The sequence below is a fragment of the Triplophysa dalaica genome, chromosome 15 (assembly GCF_015846415.1).
Source record: "Triplophysa dalaica isolate WHDGS20190420 chromosome 15, ASM1584641v1, whole genome shotgun sequence".
In the NCBI taxonomy this organism is placed as follows: Eukaryota; Metazoa; Chordata; class Actinopteri; order Cypriniformes; family Nemacheilidae; genus Triplophysa; species Triplophysa dalaica.
The window spans coordinates 11,613,435-11,635,813 of NC_079556.1; the positions used below are offsets into that span (position 1 = coordinate 11,613,435).

A 22,379-nucleotide genomic window follows, 5' to 3' on the forward strand; every position below is an offset into this window, starting at 1 on the left:
AACATTTCTTTTCTGTAAATTAAAATGATTAATCTCTGACAAAATATTCTGATGTTCTGAGAAACTGGATATTTCTTTTTTTAGCTGTAAGTCATAGCAACTTTGTACTTAGACTTTTCACCAGATTTTGAGTCTGTGCCAGTCTGCAGATTTGATCAGTCAGTGTGTTTCTATCTGAAACTTTCAAAAAGTCTTCAAGTTTATGATATCTAGTTGAAAATTAAATCTGTTGTAGTGTATTCCAGCTATAATGAATCTAGAATATTTATCTATATCTAGAATTTTTGCTCTTTGAAATTAAATTACAAAAGAAAAAGAACTTGTTCATAATATTATTTTTTTAGATGCAACTAAAACAGGGTCTGGGCCTTTGCCTTTTAAATCCAGTAGATGGCAATCTTACCTCACATTGGGTCTGCCCAAATATTTTCCTCACTCATTTTTGTTTTTAATCCACGCCTGAAGTGTTCTCATACTATATACATAATTCTATATAATTCTATATATACTGTTTCCACACCTACATCCATCTTTAAGTGTCACCCGTTGCGTTCATAGAAAAGCCTGTTTTACTGAAAACCTGCAGTGACACGCCTCAAACACTTGTATTTCGCAATGCTTCACTGCAAAATCTCAAAAAGCACAATTTATTAAAAACAAAAACGTATTCGCATGATTCCCTTTAGTAAACAGTGTTTTTCCCCCAAAATGTAATGAAATCTTGAATTGTAGTGTTTCACTGCACTGTGTCTCAACAGTTGTTTACACGCTCTTGGCTGGGCGGTGAGTTGGAGGACGGACGAGCCTCTTTGGCATCTCGATAAGTCATTTCTCGGCCAATGTGCTCAAGTTTTCCGGGTCTGGGTAAAGGGAAAAGGACGAAACGTCTTCATTTCTAACGCCCATCGGGTTTTTATGGGTCAGATAACAGGATTTTATCGAGCTAGGTTTCGCTAAGCGGTAACATACATGTGTTGTATTACTGCTGTTTAACCGTCAAGCAATCGCGAAATTCTTTCTTCGATTAGGGATAGAAAGGGTTGTTTGCTGATGTCGCATGTTAATGGTGATTAAATAATTGACACCACGATGGCAATGAAGGTAAGTTTTTACCACATCGATATAAACACAAATGACGCGCCGCGTTTGCTGGTTTAGCGAAATGCACCTTGTGCTGTTAAGTCACCAGTGCGTTTATGTGAGTTTTTCTTTAAGAATTATGTCAATTTAAAAACTTAAATATATCCAATAAATGTAGATTATAGGCAGTAGGGGGTTCTTTTAAATCGTTTATGCTTGTCGATGTGTTTATGTGACAAATTCAGCTGATCTAGGACTTGCTAACGTCATTACACACACCGTTTGAGAAACGGTTTCTAACATCCATGAGACATGTGGCAGCTGTATAGCAGAAAAACTAAATAAATATTTTACAAACCATTCGCGTTTGTATTTATTCAGCATGGGTAGACGAGGCCTGTACAAAACAACCTGTCTGTCACGCACAACCCTTAGGAAAATATCCATGGTTGCTAACTTACAGTGAATGTTAACGATCGTTGGGTGTTTCTGGAAGACTGATAACCATTTGTTTCGACGTAGTTTAACAACATATATAATGTGTAAGCTATATTATAGTATTGAGAACGTAGTATTTTACTACAAAAAATATGGCAACGAAACCCATAGTTGTCTTAAAAGGAGCGCTTACCGCGTATCAACGCAAATATCAAACTTATTGTATTATTTAAGATATTAATACATACTAGTCTCTTTAGACAGCATATATGGGTAATATTATTCTGAGTTAGATCGCGCCAGTTACCCCACACATCCATTCCACGTCTCCTGCATGTGTCCAGTCTGTGTTGCTTTGAGCAGGAACATGGTGCATCCTGTTTGGAACAAAGCCCGAGGGAGCTTGTCATTCAATGACAGTCAATTTTGTAAACCGAACAGTCAGCAAAATCAGTCCAGTAAACATGTCATATTGATCGGAATATATACTGATGTGGATATGAGCTAGACAGTGTCACCTAGTTATCCACTTCATCATGTTTTTGGCCTGTATGCTTGCTTTATTGTTTGTTGGTTGGTCATTAAACAACCCTCATATGTGGCTTTAAGTGTTTGTTTTCTTCGGTGTGTGTGGAACTTGTTGGAGGTGTGAATTTGCTGTCAACAAATGAATGGCGCATGTGTATGTTTCTTAACTTCGGGACTGTTTATAGTAAATGCATTAACAGGATCATTTAAATCGCTTACATTTTGGCTTAGTTTGATATATTATTTGATCTAATATTGATATATAGAACCTGCATTTAAACGAAAATAAAGCCTATTAATGTTTATGAAAGGTTTATTTCAGAGTCATACTACATGACATGTTGTCTATACCACACTAAAATATTCATGCACTCATTGAAAGATGTTACCCATATGTTTGCTTTGTCTACAGGCCCAGGTATTGTATGACTTCACAGCCGAGCCCGGCAACAATGAGCTTACTGTTCAAGAAGGTGAAATACTCACGGTCACTAAACAGGTGAGCAAGCTCAGTGATGTGGTTCTAACATTTGAAACGATGCTGTCAGCTGGACAAGACTGACTTGCATGCGTGTATATACTGTTTATAAAATTAAGTTTTCTTTATTTACTGTTTATTGGTATGGTAAAATTGTCATATTTGCTTCATTGTGTGAACTCTTAACAATATTTTAATATTTAATATTTTCCCATAAATTTCTAATAAAAATGTTCCATTCCAGTAAATGAAAATAACAGACCTCAAAAGCGGCAAAGGAAACAAATTCATATTCACTTTTAAGCATTACAGCACCACATGTATTTAGCGAACGTTTTTTTATGTGAAAACCAGATTTCATGTGTCTTGTCATGCTGTCAGTCTTTCATATTGCTGTTGGATGACTTTGAGGTTTGATTTTGTTGAAATTCAACTCACGCCGGACTTGAACGGCATCTAGATGCTGAGTAAATTAAGTGTTTTCCTAATTTTTGTCTGTGGCTGTATATTTTGTGTTGTGTAGATTGTTGGTGGTGGCTGGGTAGAAGCTCGAAACTCCAGAGGAGACATAGGCCTGGTGCCAGAGGACTATATTGAGGTAAAAGAACACTGTAACCATCAACTAATCATCATCTACAACAAATAAACTGTGGGTTTTTAGTATACATGGAATGGGAAAAACTAAAATAAAGGAAACATCTCTTTACTATCTAGAGACCAACCCACTGAGAATGTTTTCTAAGGAATTTTACTGCTTTTTCATTTCATGCATTTTTTCTTTAATACCATCACAAAATATTATTCATCATATAAAATAATATCAGAGGTGTATCTGGGACGGATAGGACAGAAATACACTTAATTTTGTATTGTCATTTAAATGTTGAAAATACAGGATTCTCAAATATATTTTCATGTTTGCAGCTCAACCCCGGTAGTGCAAACGCAGCGCCGTCGGAGCGCAACGACGCTTACAATCATGATCACAACAGCAGCTCAGCAAATACTCAGGTACCATTGTAAATGAATCCACACTTTAGTTAAATCAGGAGAAGCGCGGGAACCTTCCTAGCTTTTGGGTCCACAGTTTTAAAATGTAGTCTGAGAAATTGTAACAATTCCAGTAATCAGATCTCCCTGTCGTGCTGCAGTACTTCCTCAAATAAAATGTAAAGCAGATTGTACTATAAATGGCCAATCGCATCTCAAATCTCGGTTTTTCTTCCTCATTTCCCCTGCCACCTTTTACTAGAAATCTGCGTTCATTTAATCCGCACTGTGGTGAGCATAACATTGCACAAAGGCCCTGTGTGTCATCCACAGTTGAAATCCATTTCCTGTGGAAGCAGGAACATGAGAGTAAATGGGACTCATTATAGCTGAAGACATTAGGCACGAGGACCGCAGTCTCTCTCTCCTAGTAGGTTGTCAGATGTCCACACTTTGTTTTGTGCACTGCAACAGTGTGTATGTAATGGTGTTTGACTGTTCGGCAGTCTGTTGGCAGTCTGCGGGGATGAGAAGTGAAATCCATTCTCACCATTAAGCTTGGGCCAGGTTCACCAGTCGCAGATGGAGAAAATGTGGCAGAATTTTAGCAAGAATGCAGTCAGTCTGATCATGATCTTTCTAGACAGGAAATCTACTCCACCAGTCATGCTCGGACACACTTCACTGAATGGGTGTTTTTCGAAACGTTTCTTTCTTGAATCTAATGCCTTAATGATTGAAATTAGTTTTGTAAAACAATATAAACTGTGCATATGAATTGATTTTTATTAAACACATTTTTTTAATTTTGTTTAGTTTTAATGGATAAGTTGGAGCGGATGGTGAAGAAAAAGCACCCAACAAGTGGCCATCATAAATTGCAACACCCCCAGTACTGTTTAGAAAGCATCCCTGGTTGGCACATGTAGTTGGTTAATAGAGTCCAGAAGATATAAGATTGTTTTCAGGCGTCATTAAAATATCCAAATACTTTACTACATTACATGCTTTATTAATTCAATAAATGTATCGAATTTAATAAAGTCACCATATAACAATGGATGTTCATGAGGTAAACTAATAGGCAGTGTGTACGAGACTGTTTTAAACTAAAAACATATAATGGGGTATGGCTGTTCATTTACTTGACAACAGAGTTTTGTGACTGAATACGCAAACTTTTGAAAACGACTGCGTTATCGCCTCCGTGTAAACTCTGAAGGCGTTATACACATGCGCAAGACATTAAGAATGTATGAGTTCATTTAAACTCTTGCTTTTTGTGAGCATGTATTTAAGTAGGATATTTAGATTTGATGCTGTCTCTGTAGTTTCTGAGTATTGTTTTTTTTCATTCATTAATGTGACAGGCTACCAATTCTGTCGTCATTTACTCACTCTCTTGTCACAAAACCAGTGCAAGTGAATGGATAACTTTGCTTTTCGATTAACAACATTCTTTAAAATGTATTCTTTTGGGTCCTTCGGAAGAAAGAAAGTCATAAAGGTTTGAAATTACAAGAGGGTGAGCAAATGATGACAAAAACTTTCACTATAAATCTATACTTTGTCATTTGATACATTAAACTGTGCCCTGATGGTATATTTTTCACATTCGATGGCATATTTTGCATTTATCTAAATGGTAGGAAAGTGGTTAAGTGTTTCTTCAGTTAAGCACACTTGCAGAGAAATTGAACAAATTCTCTAACGTTTCCATCAGCCTCTCGTGAGTCAGTCACATTTTGGTTGGATCCACAACACCAAAGCATTAATGATGATAAACACATGAGTATAGTTGTGTTCATGGCAAAATGGTGTAGGCTGTCTTAATAGGTGAAGCCATGAAGCAAGAGAAATGGTTTTGCCGGGCTGTGACTTCGTATTTACTAGCATCAAGGTCAGGTGTATTGATGAAATTGGCCATTACGTTTTCGACTAATGGACAAAAACAGACTCAAGAGCCTCTGACCTTTTGTACCTAAAGCACAACTAGCCCTTTTCTCAGCAGGCAACTTTTCGAGAGACATATTTTTATACCTTATGTGCAATTCATTTGTGACCACGGTTCATTTTCCAGGTATGGAAGCTTGGAGATTGTTGTTATTGACTTCTTCGTAATGAACGAACAAAGTAATGGTTTCAACAAAGAATTCTCTGCGCTTCGTACTTTGGATTGTGGTGACATTAAGCAGACTCAAGGTTTCTGAGATTAGGAATGGCTATAAGAATTTGATTTTGTAATGAATTATAACTAGTGTAGGTTACAAGGACTATTTGTTTGACTGAAACATGCAAGAAACTGTGAGAATTGAACAGTGTAAACCATAAGGCAGACATGCTTTTGATAATGTCCAAGGATGTATGCCATATATAGACAGTGAATTGTTGAATCTAGTTTTGAGAAACATTTAGCTCTAGTTTTGTTAAAGGGGTCATATGACACGGCTAAAACGAATATTTTCGTTCGTTTTAGATGTAAGGCAATGTGATTACATGATTTAAGGTTCAAAAGCGCTGTATTTTCCACATATCGTGCATGTGTGTATCTCCTCTTTGCCCCGCCTCTCTGAAACCTGCATATTTTTTTACAAAGCTCCTCGCTCCTAAAAGCGAGGTGTGCTATGATTGGCCAGTTAACCAGTGCGTAGTGATTGGTCGAATACTGCAAGCGTGTGACGGATATGTAACGCTTCTTACCATATTTGGAACATCAGGTTCCAAAGCAATTATACTGACAGGTACATCCATCTTACTTGCATATACAGTGGGCGCGGTCTTAGTCAAATCATACCACGAACTGACGTAGATTTGTGGGGGTGTGGTTACACGAGGCGTTTCAGGCAGGTCTGGATGTGCATTCGCTTTTAGATAGAATGCATCTGTTGTTTTCCGACTCTTACATTTTTTATTTTTTTTGCAATTCTAATACATGCATGGGCAACACACCAAAGACACATTAAAACACCTATTCGCACCATATGACCCCTTTAAAGGTAAATTAATCGGATGTTTTTTTATTGTAATGGATGAGGTGTCCAGGATAATAAGCTTTTTCTGGCCGTCATGTTTAACTACCTGCATCTTATGTTGGGGTTTGTGTGATCAGATTCAGGAGGGGTGTAGAGTGGGTACAGTTTATCTTTTGTATAATTTAGCTAAAATAAACCACTTGAAGTCCAAAGAAATAATTAACTCCAGAAAATCCCGGATCAAATGTCTGAAAGGTCAGCACGTGTATAGTGGGGGATGATGACATGAATGCTTTTCATTTAGGGTGTTAATGGAAATGAGGCTTCGACCGCCACGACATGGTCCAACAACTGCACTGCAGACAACTGGAATTACACTGAACAGGAAACAGCAGGCAACAATGGTAGGAGAAATAGCCTATCATCAACTATAATTTCACTGAAACATTCGAAATCTGAGCTTTTTTATAGGAACTTTGAAACTTCTCTGAGTTATCTTAAACATTCTGCATGCCACAGAAGAAGTCCTTTAGGTTATGAAGTACTTAAATATAAGCAGCAAGTGCTCATCTATGCTTGTGATTCCTACATTTGAGAGAATTATTTGTGTTTGAACTTGGAACTTGGAACTTGAATCTCTGATTTACATCAATATCCTGGAGGCGAACAAATCTACGGTAGAATGTAAGCAAAAAAGTCAGACGGTTACAAGTGTACAGGGATGTTAGTTAGTATGAAAACTATTAATGCACATGTTTATTCCTGTGTGTGAACTAAAATTATTGTTTGTGTATATAGGCACAATTATTTATTTTTAAGAATAACTGGTCTCATTGTAAATTCCGTTTTGATGAGCTGTGTTTAAACCTGTAAACACGCATTCTCTATTCAATCGTTTTTACATATTATCATACGTATTATTCATGTCAACTAACAATCTTTGGTCCAAAACCATTGTATAGCTTTTCATGACCATATTTTTTTTCCAAAAATGAACAATTAAATGCTTTAAGAAAGGCCAGTTTGTAAATGTGGTAGTGTATTATTCCTGCTGTATGCAATGTTGATAAGTGCTGATGTTGTGTTGTGACCCTCAGGTTCCCTCTATTCCTTTGATGACGAATGGGACGATGATTCTGATGATGGTAAGTCCACTGGCGGCCCCCAAGCAGATGATGGTGGAACGATGCAACGGGGTGGGGCTCACTCCACAATGAAGATATCTCTAAACAAGTAAAAGCTGTTTTGATTCTGTCAAAAATGATTACAATATGGTCAAGAATTATAAAGTACACATTCCTTTAAAGGTTTAACTTCATTTTGTTGTAGGTTTCCAGGGTTCTCCAAGACCCCGAACCCAGAGGTGTATTTGCTTACCAAGCACGTAGCCAAAGGAAATGAAAGACTCCCAATTTATGTAAGTTATTAAGTCATATTATGTGTACTATACTTTATACATTCTTATACATTTAAAAATGATAAGCATGATGCATAAGAGAAAATTCTATTCTTTAGCTTTTTATTGTAATTGCAGTCGGGTGAGGTGGGTCCAGTTTGGTTGTATCCACAAGCTCAGTTAGATTGTATGGTGGCTGATCCCAAAAAGGGTTCAAAAATGTACGGTCTGAAGAGCTACATAGAATACCAAATCACACCTAACGTAAGTTTCCTTCAAACACCCCTCTGGAACTGCTCTTTTTCGCTTTAATGTTATTTATGCTGATTAATTTAAATTTTAAACCACTTTTTTTCAGACTACAAACAGACCAGTCAATCACAGATACAAACACTTTGATTGGTTATACGAGAGGCTTGTGGAGAAGTTTGGCTGTGCTCTGCCCATCCCAAGTCTTCCAGACAAACAAGTTACAGGTGACAAAATGAAATCAAAGCTAGTCTTTTTTTGTTGTGCATAGAGATGCCTAACATCTGCTGTCCATTCCTGTTTAGGTCGATTCGAGGAGGAATTTATCAAAATGCGCATGGAACGCCTGTCAGGCTGGATGTCCAGGATGTGCCGACATCCGGTTATCTCAAACAGTGAAGTTTTCCAGCTTTTCCTTAACTACAAGGATGAAAAGGTCCGTTGGCTGTCAAACAAAATACAAAACATGTGCAATGCCTAGGCCTACATTCTGACATAAATAGGATGTCTTGCATTCAACCTAAGATTTGAAGATACACTCACCTAAAGGATTATTAGGAACAGCTGTTCAATTTCTCATTAATGCAATTATGGTGGTGGTGTTATGGTGTGGGGGATGTTTTCTTGGCACACTTTAGGCCCCTTAGTGCCAATTGGGCATCGTTTAAATGCCACGGCCTACCTGAGCATTGTTTCTGATCATGTCCATCCCTTTATGACCACCATGTACCCATCCTCTGATGGCTACTTCCAGCAGGAGAATGCACCATGTCACAAAGCTCGAATCATTTCAAATTGGTTTCTTGAACATGACAATGAGTTCACTGTAATAAAATGGCCCCCAGAGTCACCAGATCTCAACCCAATAGAGCGTCTTTGGGATGTGGTGGAACGGGAGCTTCGTGCATCCCACAAATCTCCAACTGCAAGATGCTATCCTATCAATATGGGCCAACATTTCTAAAGAATGCTTTCATTACCGTGTTGAATCAATGCCACGTAGAATTAAGGCAGTTCTGAAGGCGAAAGGAGGTCAAACACAGTATTAGTATGGTGTTCCTAATAATCCTTTAGGTGAGTGTATATTTATTTTAAATGTGGCCAGTCATTATGTTAAATGTAATGTTTGGTTTTACAACGCTAGGATCCCAGAGATAACTGTAAGCCAATTGCAAGTTGAGAATTCAGCTGGATCAATGTGGTGCTTTCAAAACATTTCTCTGTTTGTTTAGCCCATAAGCATACATTTGGGGTGGAACTAACTCTTTACCAATCTGTTGGAGCCTACGGGAAACCTGTTTTAAAACAGGTTTCTGTGTGCTAATATTTTTATTTAGTTTGACGATAGTGACTTGAAAATGTTAAGAACCATTTGAAAAAAAGAATGAATATGAATAGATTTTTTTGAATGATTTGTCCACTTGTTAAATGAAGTCTACTAAGCCTCAATTACACAAAAATTGAAAAGTTGAGCTCTTGTAATAAATACACACAGGTAAAAGTTCTTCCAATCTTTCAAGTTCTTCCATAGCTTGAGTATTTTCATAATCAAACTTTTGATCAAGATCAAGTTCTTGAAAAAAATCTTATACAGTATATTGTATAGAACTTATCCGTGTTAAAGTAAGATTTACTTGTTTTTTTTTTGTATTCTCTCTATCAGGATTGGAAACTAGGGAAGCGAAAAGCGGAGAAAGATGAAGTAGTGGGCGTAAAAATATTCTACACAATAGATCCAGAGCTTCCAGAGCTTGATCCAGCTCAAGTGTGAGGCAATATTTAACTTTACATAAAATGTATTTTTAAAACTATTGTTTGACAACACGGTGCTCTTCTCTTGATGCAATTGTAGGGAGCAGAAGTGTGAAACGTATAATCAGTTTACTAAATCTATGGATAACAGTGTTAAAGAACTTCTTGCTGTTGGTCATCTTCACTGGAAGAGATGTACAGGCCGTAAGTTCTTAAATCTCCTCATTCCAGGGTCCTGAGACATTTTATGTGGATCATGGTGGTTTTGTCATTAATTCATATCTTAATTGTAACACCATGTAGATACTTTATCATGTTTTATACGTAATACATATTTTTTTTTCCGATTCGCCAGCATTGCAAAAGGAGTATCGGCAGATTGGAAAAGCATTTCAGAACCTGTCCTCTGTTTTCAACACCAGTGCATACCCAAGTAACGTATTTTCTTATTTATCTTATTGTCAATTCTAACATCTAATATAAAGATTTAGGCAACTCAGACTACTTTGTATTTTTATGATTATTTGTTTGATATATGCTTGACATAATTTGTTTCCATTTTAAAGGGGAATCCACGCTTACCGAAGCGTTAACTGCAACAGGGAAGACGTATGAGGAAATAGCAGAGATTGTTGCTGAACAGGTATCATCCAGTATATACAATCTTTTGAAGTCCTTGAACTCTGAACAGTTCACTTCGTCCAAATCTTTTTGCTTGCTTGTATCCTGCTGCTGTTTTCAAATGTGATAGAATTGTAACAGCCAAGGCCGGCCAATAATAACGCAACCCCTTACTGCTGTTTTCAGAGCCCTTGTTAATGAATAGACCACTCATTTTGGAATTCTTTTTTTGTTTATCAGCCAAGAAAAGATCTACACTTCCTGATGGAAACAAACACAGAATATAAGGGACTTCTGGGCTGTTTCCCTGACACAATGGGAGTTCACAGGGTACAAAACTTTCACCTCTTTGGTATTTTGACTGATTGCTTGTTCTATTAAAACGGTCGTAAATCTAGTGTGTATGATAATGTACAATGAGGCCCAAATGTCTGAGACCACATAACATTGAAAATCTGAGAATAAAAATACATATGAAGTTCATGCTACTAAAGCTAAAAGGAAATATCTGATTATTTAATATAAAATGATGCATTTTGTATAAAATGCGTGTTCTCGGACTTCTGGACCACTGAGTGTCATGAATACATTGTAGTGTTTAAAATATAACAAAGAAAAGCTGCTATTTTTATATTTCCTCAGGCTGCCATTGATAAAGTTAAAGAAGCCGATCATTTGGTGGCGACGAACAAGATCAGTCCACAAGATAAACATACAATGGAAAAGAATCTTAGCACCATGTCTTACTCATTACAAGGTACATTTGTACAACGTTGTCTGTCAGACCTTTTATATCTGTGGTTTGGTAATATTACATTTATTTGTGCACCTGTGTGCTTATAGTGTGTGTCCCACGCGTCTAATCTTAGCCTTACCATCTGTTTCTCTAGCGGAGATGAATCACTTCCATAGCAACCGTATCTATGACTACAACAGACTGATGCAGTTCTACTTGGAGGAACAGGTGAAATTCTATGAGACGGTGAGTAACAATAAAATGCAACAAATGTACAGTCTACATTAAATATACAGTATATAATGCTCTGTGTATGTGATGTCCTGTTGTGTTTTTGTTGGGTAGATCGCAGAAAAGCTGAAGAACGCTCTCAGTCAGTATGCTACCATGTGAGGACACGCTCTCAAACCGGGTTTTGTGAATTTTTTATTTATTTTCTGCTGGTGTGCTTTTAACACTAACAATTAACCATCTTGTTTTCACTTAACAAAATAAATAATGCTTTATTTCTTTAGAATATAAAACATGTAAAATACAAGGGAGCAAATAATATGTGCACGCATACATAAGATGGAAATCATTTACCGAACACCAAACGTTCCATTCAGAGGAAATGAGGATTATAATTGTAACCGCGGCTTACATGAGTTAACACGCTCCTGTCTAAAGACGAGGTCTCTCAGGGACGCATATGCTCAGGCTGGGCCTTCTACCAAATTACTTTATTAACTTTTTAATTCAATTGTAAGAAATGGTTTTATTTTCTGGCAGTGTGTGATTGTTAACACGTCAGATGTTTATGTGTGGTATGTTGTGGATAAAAGCAGTATGTATTTTACCTGTGGTAAAACATTCTATGCAAAAAATGTCTCTGTCTTGTGTAATATTTTAACTAGCCCTCAAATGTGTAATAAATCTTTCTTTATACTATTCTTGTGCTCGATGTTGCTTGGATTTTTCTCAAAATAGATTTTGCATAGCACAAAAATATATAAATATGAATTTTCAGTCTAATCTGTGAGTTGTTTTGACATTACGTTGTGGTCCTGGCCAAGGAAGCTGAGGGGTCAGATTTTGGGAATTTGAAAAAGGAAACGGATCTCTGGCCTTAGAAGGGAGGAAATGAGGAGTAAAACGACCTCAGTGTGTGTGTGTGCGCGTATGCATGTGTACAGGTTTAACTACAGTTCATCAGGTTTCCGTGGGGGTTATACAGTTAGTTTAGGGGTTTAGTATATTAAATATCTTTATCTTACAGTAAAAACCTCTATGAAAGTCCTCACACATACAATTAAGCGATGATACAGTAACAATAAGCAGTAATAGTAATCGGTTTTGACTTTATTTCATTTTTTTTCAATCTTGACTATAAAAGTTTTTTCGTTTTTGTTTTAACTGATGATTTGTGAAATTTAATGGTAGAAAAATGTTGGGTTTCTAATCCGCTCCACCTACTTCTGATGCTTTGTGATAGGCAGTCTAGTATGCACGGTACAGATAAAGTATGATATCATAGCAGAACAGCACAACACAGGAAGTCAACCAATATTACTGTTATACAGCTGTTACATTTGTCAATAAAAAAGTTGGTACAAAATGTAAACAATGTTGTGAAATATACATTTAGGCAGTAAGTACATGAGCATACGTTCTACACATATAATAATATCAAACTGTTAATCTCAAAATCTAAAATATGAATCTCAAATAATCTGAATGACCATTTGTAAATAAATACATAAAAAAATAGACATTACTGTACATAACTGTCAAAAAATTACATTCAATAACTGGATGACTGGAATGCACTGAATTAACTACATGCATTGTGTTTTATAAAAACATCATTGTATTTCTTAGTTTCATTACATTCACATTGTAGTACTTCAAGCAGAAGGATTTTGAAAATGATTAATGAAGGTGGATATTTTAATCTTAATGTGCAGTTAAAATTTTAACTACAGTTTGCACAATTGTTTTGATTTAAGAATCTGCACTGGCACTATGACGTCTCCTCAATATTGTTTTTCATTGGTTCTAAAGTGCTGTTATGGAGAGAGGCGGGGTCTGTATGTCCTTGGGCGAATCATCATGCTCACTCTCTTCAGCGAGTAATAATCTGAGTCCTTCCATGAGTACCACACAATCCCATCAGGCCCCAAAAGATTCTTCCCTTTGGCAGAATAGCGCCCCCCCTGTTCATCAGGATTAATACAACAATCAGTCAGATCAAGTATTTGGGATACATGACATTAATAGATTAAATTAAAATTTTGATTGTTTTATTGGCATGCTACCTTATAATAAACTCCATTCAGATGTGCGAAGAAGCACTGCTTGTACCACCAGCCTCCGTGAGATATCTCGGCACAGATGTCCCCCGTGTCAGGTGTGCTGAAGCTTTGCTTGTCATGATACCAACCAAACGAGTCTTCAACTGTACCACTAAACCCAGACACATGGAGACGGTAGTGGTTTTCCTCATTATCAATCCTGGTAAACCAAGCAAAGCATGATCTTATTTGGCCTTCTTCGGGATAAGTGACACAAACAAATGAACATTTCAAAGACAAAGACTGCACAGAACATCATCACCTAATCTACATATAAATAATGTTTTTTGTGATACTGCTTTATTTTAGTTTTCATTTCCGTTCTGAATTCTGTGCGTTTACCAGAAGTTTTGGTACAGTGCATGTTTGTGCTTGCCATTCCAGTCCTCAAGGTCTATGCGAAGGGAATATTCTCCTTGGCTGGAGATGGCATGAATGTGGTCGTTTCCCAGCCAGAATTCTGCATGCAGATCTCCAAAGCCGTCCCTGTATTCTGTCCATTTGCGATTGAAATTAACCTTACCATCCTGTCGACGCTGAAACATAGTCCAGCCACCTCCTTACAGAAAGACATCGATAAACTTGATATACGTAGTTAAATCTAATGCTGGAAATTTAACACAGAACTATTGAATTATAGTCTATGAACACGTTTAGTGGAAAAATGCAAATCAGTGGCAAAGCTGCTTTACCTTGGGTCTTCATATCGCAGTAAACTTCAACTGGTGTCGAACTTAGGGAGGGAACGACAGTAAAAATGCCAGATCTGTGGATTCCATTGTAGTATAAGGATGCACAGTCTATTGGACAGTTTCTCATGTGTTGACCCTCTGAATGAAAAAAACATTTTTTATACATAACACAATTATTTGACGTAAAACTGAATTAGATTCAATTTTTTGTCCTTAAAAAAATCGAATAATATTACAGCATATACTGTATTATGATATATTATACAAATTATGCTAAGTGCAACTGTTAAATGTAATAAGGGACCAGTGTGTGAAATTTAGCGGCGTATAGCAGTGAGGTTGTGAATTGCAACCAATGGCTCGCCCCTCCCTTTCGAAGCACTATGGTGGCTGACACAGGACTAATGTGTCGTCAAGCTTTCACTTCTGTGCCGAAGGAGATAATGTATTTACGAAAGCAGTTTGTCCATTTAGGACTCCCGTATAAACAACATGGCGAATTCCACGTAAGGGGACCCGCTGTGTATGCAGAGAGAAATAGCTTATTCGAAGGTAATAAAAACATAAAACTTTATTATGAAAGTTCTGTATACACCTCTAAGGACATATTTATGTATATAATATTGCATTTCTGAAAAAAATACATATCTTTAAATTACTTACAATACAGTGAAGGTGTTCAGAAGACCATATATGGTACAGAATGTATATGTATTGTTGTCTAAGTGTATTGTTTATACTGTAAATGTATAAATGCATGTTACATTTTTTATTTAGAAATTTGACATAAGACTTTATGCGATAGAATAATTAATGCCAGGTAAATATAAGGCAGTGTATGAAGTAATCACATTTATGTTTTTTCAGATATAGAATGCACAGATATAATAAAATGTGTAAAAAGGAAGAACCGTGGCAACAGTAACACTTTTATGTAAACATAATGTTGCAACCCCACTTTTAAAAGAAGAGTCCTGCTATATAGACCACTTTGCAAGATTGATCCAGAAGCACCTCCAGTTTCAGTTTTTATTTATTTATTTAAATCTTACTTATGTAATTATATCATAAAGATATCATTTGACATTTTAAATAGGTTATTAATATTTTGTATTTTGTTCAAACGTTTGTGTGGTAAAACAAGAAGTTCTTCTGGACCAGAAGGGTTTTGTAATGATTTAATTGAAAATATTTCAACATGGTTGCGACAGGAGTTAATGAGCTATGAATCACCTTTCAAAACATAGTTCTGTAGATAAGCTCTTCAGTATCGAGTCATTCTGACCTGGGTAAAGGGTGTCTTGAGCACTGAGAAGCTTGTTCGAGCGGATGATGTTGATCATACAGCTAGGATTGCGCCGGATGCGATCCACTATCTGTGTTAGGTTGCGGATCTGTGCTTGCATGTCATAGATGAGCGATCCGTGGATCTGCAGCACTGTATTCGTTTCTTCATAGATTTGCTGCAGTGTGTGCAAGCTATGCTCTAAAGAAGAGTTTGTGTCGTATTTCTCTTCACTCTGCCAAAAACAAAAAACAAGCACGTTAGTTCTATATTTCCCTTTTAGTGCAGATATTTGAATGCATATTATAATACAAATATATAAAACTGCATTTTGAGGACATATGTTGTGCATATGTTGTTTACATTCAGGTACACTTAAATGGAAAAGTGACGCAAACTGTTCTAATCTTGTGAATTAGTGCATGGGGATTTGAAAGAGGTCCAACGATCCCTTTAAAATATCAGCAAATAAGAGAATTCAATAAGGGAGAAAGGATACCTATTTCACTCAGTTCCCTTAAGGGAACTGCTCCGGGTGTATGTGTGTTCACTACTCACTGGATGGGTTAAATGCAGAGGTCACATTTCGGGTATGGGTCACCATATCTGATAAAATGGTCACTGTCACTAATAGGTCACTGTCAAGTTCACTGCCAAATAGGCCAAGAATGCTTAAGATAAATAACAAATCTTATAATTATTTGCAATGCATGACACAAAACACAGTCTTGTCTATTAGGTGTCAAATATATATATATATATATATATATATACTTGTATATAATTTAAGCAGTATAATAAATACAAAGTAAAACTTTTGAGATAAAATTGTATAGGTTGAAATTTTAAATAAATTAATTACATAATCTTGTCAGGTAAAAAATATATTTATGTATATATTAGGTCTATAAGAGGTTTATCTCATGATGACAGATATATAAGCTCGAAATGTACCCTTGAAGATCTTGATCTTGAATGAAATTTTAAAGAGTAATTGTTTTCCCTTGAATGGGTAATTTTCTGCAAGTATTCATTAAAGCACTTGAGTAAAGTTCATATTCCTCAGAATTTTCAAGAGTTCACTGTAAAAACGTAATTGTAAATAATTGTTCTGTTATGTTATGTTTTTACAGATTTTTATACTGTATACTGTATCCTTTTATTCTGTAATTTTGGAAAATGTCTGGGAATGTGCAGAAAACGTCTGTTTGTTTACTGACTTTTTTACAGTTTACGAGTAAAGTCAATAAAGTACTTTACATTCCAGAATTTTGGAAAATGTCCGGGAATGTGCAGAAAAAGGAGACCCCAGGGTTTGAGTCAGGATTCTAATTGGGTGGGGTTTCAGTTGTAAAAAGGTGGAGCAGAGCCAGGTCTGGGGGCCCCTCCAAAAATATCCATATGACAATTAAAACAAATAAAAACTAAGGACTTCTTATTTGTATTATTGAATTAATAACGTATGTAACATTATGCATGTACTGTACTATGGTATATCCAGAATGTATGATTGCCCCCCCAGTTGAGTCATGCTAGTACCAGACCCCGGTGGAAGCTATCATTTGTTTTCCATTTAAAGCTCTACATAACTGAAACATTTTAAAATACTGGTGTTGAGACAGACAGATTAGTAATGTATTTAGACTATTTACACTAAAAAATTCTGAACCAGCTAAAATATTTTAGTGATCAAAACGCATCTCAATACCGTCAATGGTGTGTGTTATATTTATGTGGTACATGTTTAAATTGTTGTTACTTGCTCACTGCTGATCATGTGGTCATTGAACAGATTCCAGCTCTAATCCTGTAATTGATCAGGGTTAATGAGGAATTAGTACAAATCTAGCGTGCTGGAGTACTAAAACATTATTGTCTAGATTCTGTTTAACTGCAGTGAACACTGTAGAAGATTATCATTTTTGCATGTGACCAATAAACCATGAAAACTCATTTAATGTAAAACAACTGAATTTTATAGTGGGTTTATTTTTATATCAATGATGACACAAGACTTTATCTTTCAGGCAGGACAAGTGGACAGTACCTCACACCAGGACCCACACATCCATGCCACTTCACACCTTCAGATCGTACCTGCAGTTCCAGAGCCTTGATGCGATGCCTGTGGTTCCTCAGCTCCTCCTGAAGCTCTGAGATGGTTTCTTTTAGGTCCTGCATTTGCTGTTTGCGTTCCTCATTCTCATGCAGCCAGTAGGAAACCTCATCCGTACAGCGAAACATATCAGGGCATCTCTGTTCTTCCAGCTGTGGTAGTGTGGCTATTAAACGGCACTGGCCGTTTGGCATCACTTCATTACTGTATTCACCACACTGCATTAGAGCGCTGCTAACACGATGTGTGTTAGCCTCAGATGTGTCTGTTTTAGTGGAGACTGCGTTTTGAGACTCTTCAACGTCATCTTTAGATTTGACAACATTCAGGGCCCAGGCAGACATGAATAACAGACCGTACAGCAGAGATAACTTCATTCTGCTGTAAATGAAAGTTCTCCATATAAAGTATGAGATGGAGAGTAAAATCCAGTGTAATCCGGAACTTGTTTTGTCAAACCTGTTTGGGTACTCCTGATTAATCTTATTTCCTCATGGGTTTAATACGTCTGCAGACTTCTTCAGGGCAGATGGGATGTAATTGAGATGGAGAAAGCTGATTGGTCAGACCCTGGCCGCAAATCCTCAACAGTTTGGAAAGCAACATTCTGCGTAAATAAATAATAGAATTAAATAATAGTATCTAAGCCTAGAGAAGTTTTATATATCCTGTAATTATAATAATAAAGTGCATTTAAACAGTTGATTTTATAAACATTTTAATACAAATTTTGGGAAGTGAAGGCTGAAAACACATTCTGTAGAAATAAAAATATCATTATATATTTTAGAAATTTGGGAAATGGTTTTAACCTGTAAACAAATGTAGCTTTATTTTCTTTTGTGTCATAAATCTTTCATGATTTTCAAAATGCGGCATATCCTAAGACGATTATCAAATGCTGTATATTTATTCATGCTGACCAATGAGTCAAACATTTTCTAATATTGCAGTTGCAAAACAGAGAACGGGTGAAATATTATAAATTCACACCACGCATTAGGATTAAACGTGGTTAAATTATAGTCTGTATGTTGAAATGCAAACAGCTGCATAATAATAAACTAAAACAAAAATGTATGAGATAAGCAAGTGTTACCTTTCACCAAACAGGCATATCCCTCATTATAAGAAATGTGACACGAAATTTGCCCCTCATTCTCTTTCTCTCCAGTACAGTAACGTTGTTCTATGAGCCAGTGTTACTATGGATTGACAAACATCCTATCCTTTAAATCTTTTCTAATAGGATTTAATAGGACTAACACTGTGTGATGCCTTTGAAATACGCACACCCTGTTAAATATATGCTGGGTCCATTCAATACACATCCGCAGGGTTCTCCCATTATCACACATATAACTTGCATTTCATATTGTGGTTGATTTTATTATAGCTATGTAAACTATTTCTATATAGAAATAATTTAATTTTTATCATTAATTTTGAGTTTTATGGAAAAAGTGCAGTCTTGCTTGTTTCTCAAACAAGCTCATTTTCCATTTAGCTCAAGTATACCCCTCTAGAGCTTTCTAAAGGGCTCTCCGAGACAAAGCAACCCGCAACATAAAAGCCAGCAAGGTCAGGGCTCCGATATAATGATGTGGCCCTAATGGAAAATTCCCTTCTGAAATGTTTTGCTCTAAGCAATAGTTACCAATGTAAAAACACTTTCTGAATGAATAGAATCACTTAGCTGAGTGACTGAGCACATGTTTATGTGTAGCTGAAATATGGCCAGTGTTGGAAAATTGATTCCAGGATTTAGTTTTACATTTTTTTAATTATTATTACTCATTATTTTGGATAACAAATCATTTCTGGTTTACAGTTGACAGGGGTTGTAATTTGGCTACATTATCATTAAATGCATCCAAACCAATACTTTTTATTAAATCTTTTTATTTTTTATTTTACCGTCTGAACTTTTAGCAACCACATGCTTTCCCAGATGGCTTCCCTTTTTAAGTCCCTCACCTTCCAATTAATTTTCAAAAAAAGATTAGCACCTGTGTGTCCAAACACAAGCAAAACACATGCACTATAATTGATTCGATGTGTATTGTCACCTTTAATGACGGAAGTCCGGTAAACCGACACGTGTGCCCTTCAACACAAAGGCCATCAAAATTATGATTTGACAAATGACAAGTCCATGTAGATCCTGCACTAATCTTGCATTCATTCGCAACGGGCCATTACGACGTCACCTGTCAATCTTCCATCGATTACTCATCTGCATGGCAGATGATGCATTGGAGTTTCCTCCTTTGCACCACCCATAAAAAAAAGTGACATGACATATCCTAGAGTTTGGTGACCTTGAGGAATTGACGCACAGGTAGCTTATAAAAGACAAGTAGTGAAGAGTTTCAGAAAGCATCGACGAGCAAACGGTCATACACACCCAGAGAGAAGATACTGAAGCAGGACCATTAGAAGACTGATTTCTCTCTGTGCCACAGGTAGGTAAATTATGATCTTAACTTAACAAACTTTTAACTTTGCCTTTTCAACTTCAACTTGAATTTTTTGTTGTTGTTGTTTGTGATAAACAAGATAAAACAAAAACTGTGTTTTTGTTTGTTTGTCTCAACAAACAGTATGTTTGAAAGATGGAAGATGTTCACTTCATTACTTAACTATTGGTTTATTTATGGATTTGTATATCTTAAAAATGATGCATGAGCTAACTATTTCATGTTCAAATGTATTTAATGTGAATGAGCATACCCAAGGTTGTTATGTTATATATATATATTGGAATTAGTTATACTGTGTTGCTTTGTGGTTGTTCAGATATGGTCAAGGGATTGAGGATGTTGTGTCCACCTTGGCTCTTGGCTTTGGCTGTGCTGTGTGCGGGTGGGTCTGACGTTAGAGCTCAGTGCTGGGAAAGCACTCATTGCCGGGACCTCACCACTGAGGAAAGCATTTTGGTGAGTTGCTACTTAAGAAAATAATGAGTATTACTTTTACCCATATTTAACATTTGATTGTCATTCAAAGCCTATGGTAGGGTACAGTTTGAGTCATGCGGCACAAGTTCATATTTGGGGTTAAAGGCATTATTTGTCCAAAAAAACCCTTCTGTTGTTCAAAACCAGTATATGGCTCTTTCTTCTGTGGAAAACAAAAGATGACATTTTGAGAAATGTCTTGTATCCTTATAGTGCTGTTTGGCTACCAACGTTTTTCAAAATATCTTCTTTTGTGGTTTGCTGAAGAAAGAAAGTCATACAGAATGACATGCTGAGGAATGAATGATGAGAGAATTTTAATATTGTTGAGTGAGCTATGCATTCATGGTTGTTCCAGTCCCTGACCCTAAATATTAATCTTTCATAATAACTTAATGTGTTTCGGACACAAAAAAATCTTCAAGTGGCATCATTATCTGATAATGAACAAATGCTATTTGCTTTGAATGGAAGGACCTGAGTCATATCTGTGGATGTCCAGAATATCTTTTCAACTTGGACTTGTAAACAACCTTCCAGAACGTCCAAAACCATCTAACAATGCTTTAGCAACCATATCCCTTCTGAACAAAAAAAGAACCCTGACACAACAGAAAATTTCATGGATTTAATGATGTGAATTGTATTGGTTTTAATAGAAACTATAGGTCTAGTATGTGATGGATTTTATTGGTGGGATGTTCTCTGACAGATGGGAACCATTAAATCCTATTGGAATAATATCCAAAACACACTACAAAAATAAGTTTTAAATGGTGTTAATGGAAACCATTTATGTGATTGTTTCTATTGTTTTTAGCAGGTGCCATTGTGCTCGATTTTTGTAAGATTTTTAAAGTATAATGTTTCTAAGATTTTTCAATACTTAAAAACAATTATTTGGAAGTAAAAAAAATAAAAGCAATGGGTTATCTCACTCTAGCATCATGTAAGCAGGTTTTTCAAATGTAAATCTTCACTCTCTTCTTTTAATGCTTTATTTAAGGAATGCATCCAGCTCTGCAGGTCTGATCTCACGGATGAAAGTCCAATATATCCAGGAGAAAGCCATCTGCAGCCTCCTTCTGAATCAGAGCAAAACGAGATCCTTTCACCGCTATCCCCCCTTACATTCACCCCCACCCTGGATCAAAGGGCACCTGAGTCCAGCACCCGGCACGAGCACAAGCGCTCTTACTCCATGGAGCATTTCCGTTGGGGCAAGCCAGTGGGACGCAAGCGCCGGCCCATTAAGGTCTACACCAACGGCGTGGAGGAGGAATCTGCAGAGACCCTCCCAGCTGAGATGAGGCGTGAGCTGGCCACCAACGATATCGACTACCCCCTGGAAGAGAACATCTCTAACCAGCAGGAGAAAAAGGATGGCACCTACAAAATGAACCATTTCCGCTGGAGCGGCCCGCCTGCCAGCAAGCGCTACGGAGGATTTATGAAATCCTGGGATGAGCGCAGTCAGAAACCCCTTCTCACGCTTTTCAAAAACGTCATCAATAAAGACCACCAGAAGAAGGACCAGTGAGGGGATGTGTAGGGATTTAGGGATTGTAGAGAATGGTTTTAATATACCAAAATACATTTCTTCCTAGTAAGCTTATAGATCATAAAATAAAAGGAGTTTAAAGTTTATTTGCATTGTAATCAACAATAAATTCTGAATACTGTACATAGAAATGCTGTGGTGTTTAAATAGCGGTTAGGCTAAGGTAAATCATTTTTATCTTATTTATTGAAA

At 36.6% G+C, this 22,379-nt stretch overlaps 3 protein-coding genes across 5 annotated transcripts; 2 read left to right on the forward strand and 1 right to left on the reverse strand.

Annotated features, from left to right (window-relative positions):
• The first annotated feature begins 749 nt into the window (after nt 1-749).
• snx9a (sorting nexin 9a) lies at nt 750-12,170 on the forward strand. The gene is made up of 18 exons (XM_056768301.1): nt 750-1,101; nt 2,459-2,545; nt 3,048-3,122; nt 3,449-3,535; nt 6,791-6,890; nt 7,584-7,719; nt 7,816-7,903; nt 8,021-8,146; nt 8,241-8,358; nt 8,437-8,567; nt 9,795-9,898; nt 9,984-10,087; nt 10,239-10,316; nt 10,450-10,526; nt 10,745-10,834; nt 11,147-11,261; nt 11,395-11,486; nt 11,586-12,170. The coding sequence occupies exons 1-18, from the start codon at nt 1,090-1,092 to the stop codon at nt 11,631-11,633; spliced, it is 1,668 nt and encodes a 555-aa protein (XP_056624279.1). The 5' UTR covers nt 750-1,089; the 3' UTR covers nt 11,634-12,170.
• Nucleotides 12,171-13,288: 1,118 nt separating this feature from the next.
• Nucleotides 13,289-18,044, reverse strand: LOC130436621 (angiopoietin-related protein 7). Its single transcript, XM_056767442.1, has 6 exons — nt 17,648-18,044; nt 15,551-15,785; nt 14,266-14,403; nt 13,916-14,132; nt 13,538-13,733; nt 13,289-13,435 (listed from the first exon to the last, which is right to left on the reverse strand). The coding sequence occupies exons 1-6, from the start codon at nt 18,041-18,043 to the stop codon at nt 13,289-13,291; spliced, it is 1,329 nt and encodes a 442-aa protein (XP_056623420.1). The 5' UTR covers nt 18,044.
• A 1,395-nt stretch (nt 18,045-19,439) lies between these two features.
• pomca (proopiomelanocortin a) lies at nt 19,440-22,310 on the forward strand. Of its 3 annotated transcripts, none has more exons than XM_056767445.1 (3): nt 19,440-20,135; nt 20,466-20,605; nt 21,633-22,310. In XM_056767445.1, exons 2-3 carry the CDS (start codon nt 20,468-20,470, stop codon nt 22,164-22,166), a joined length of 672 nt encoding a protein of 223 aa, XP_056623423.1. In that variant the 5' UTR covers nt 19,440-20,135; nt 20,466-20,467; the 3' UTR covers nt 22,167-22,310. The 3 variants fall into 3 exon arrangements, with proteins under 3 accessions (XP_056623423.1, XP_056623422.1, XP_056623421.1); XM_056767444.1 differs by having other exon boundaries at nt 19,456-20,131; XM_056767443.1 differs by lacking the exon at nt 19,440-20,135 and having other exon boundaries at nt 20,194-20,605.
• The last annotated feature ends 69 nt before the right edge of the window (nt 22,311-22,379 follow it).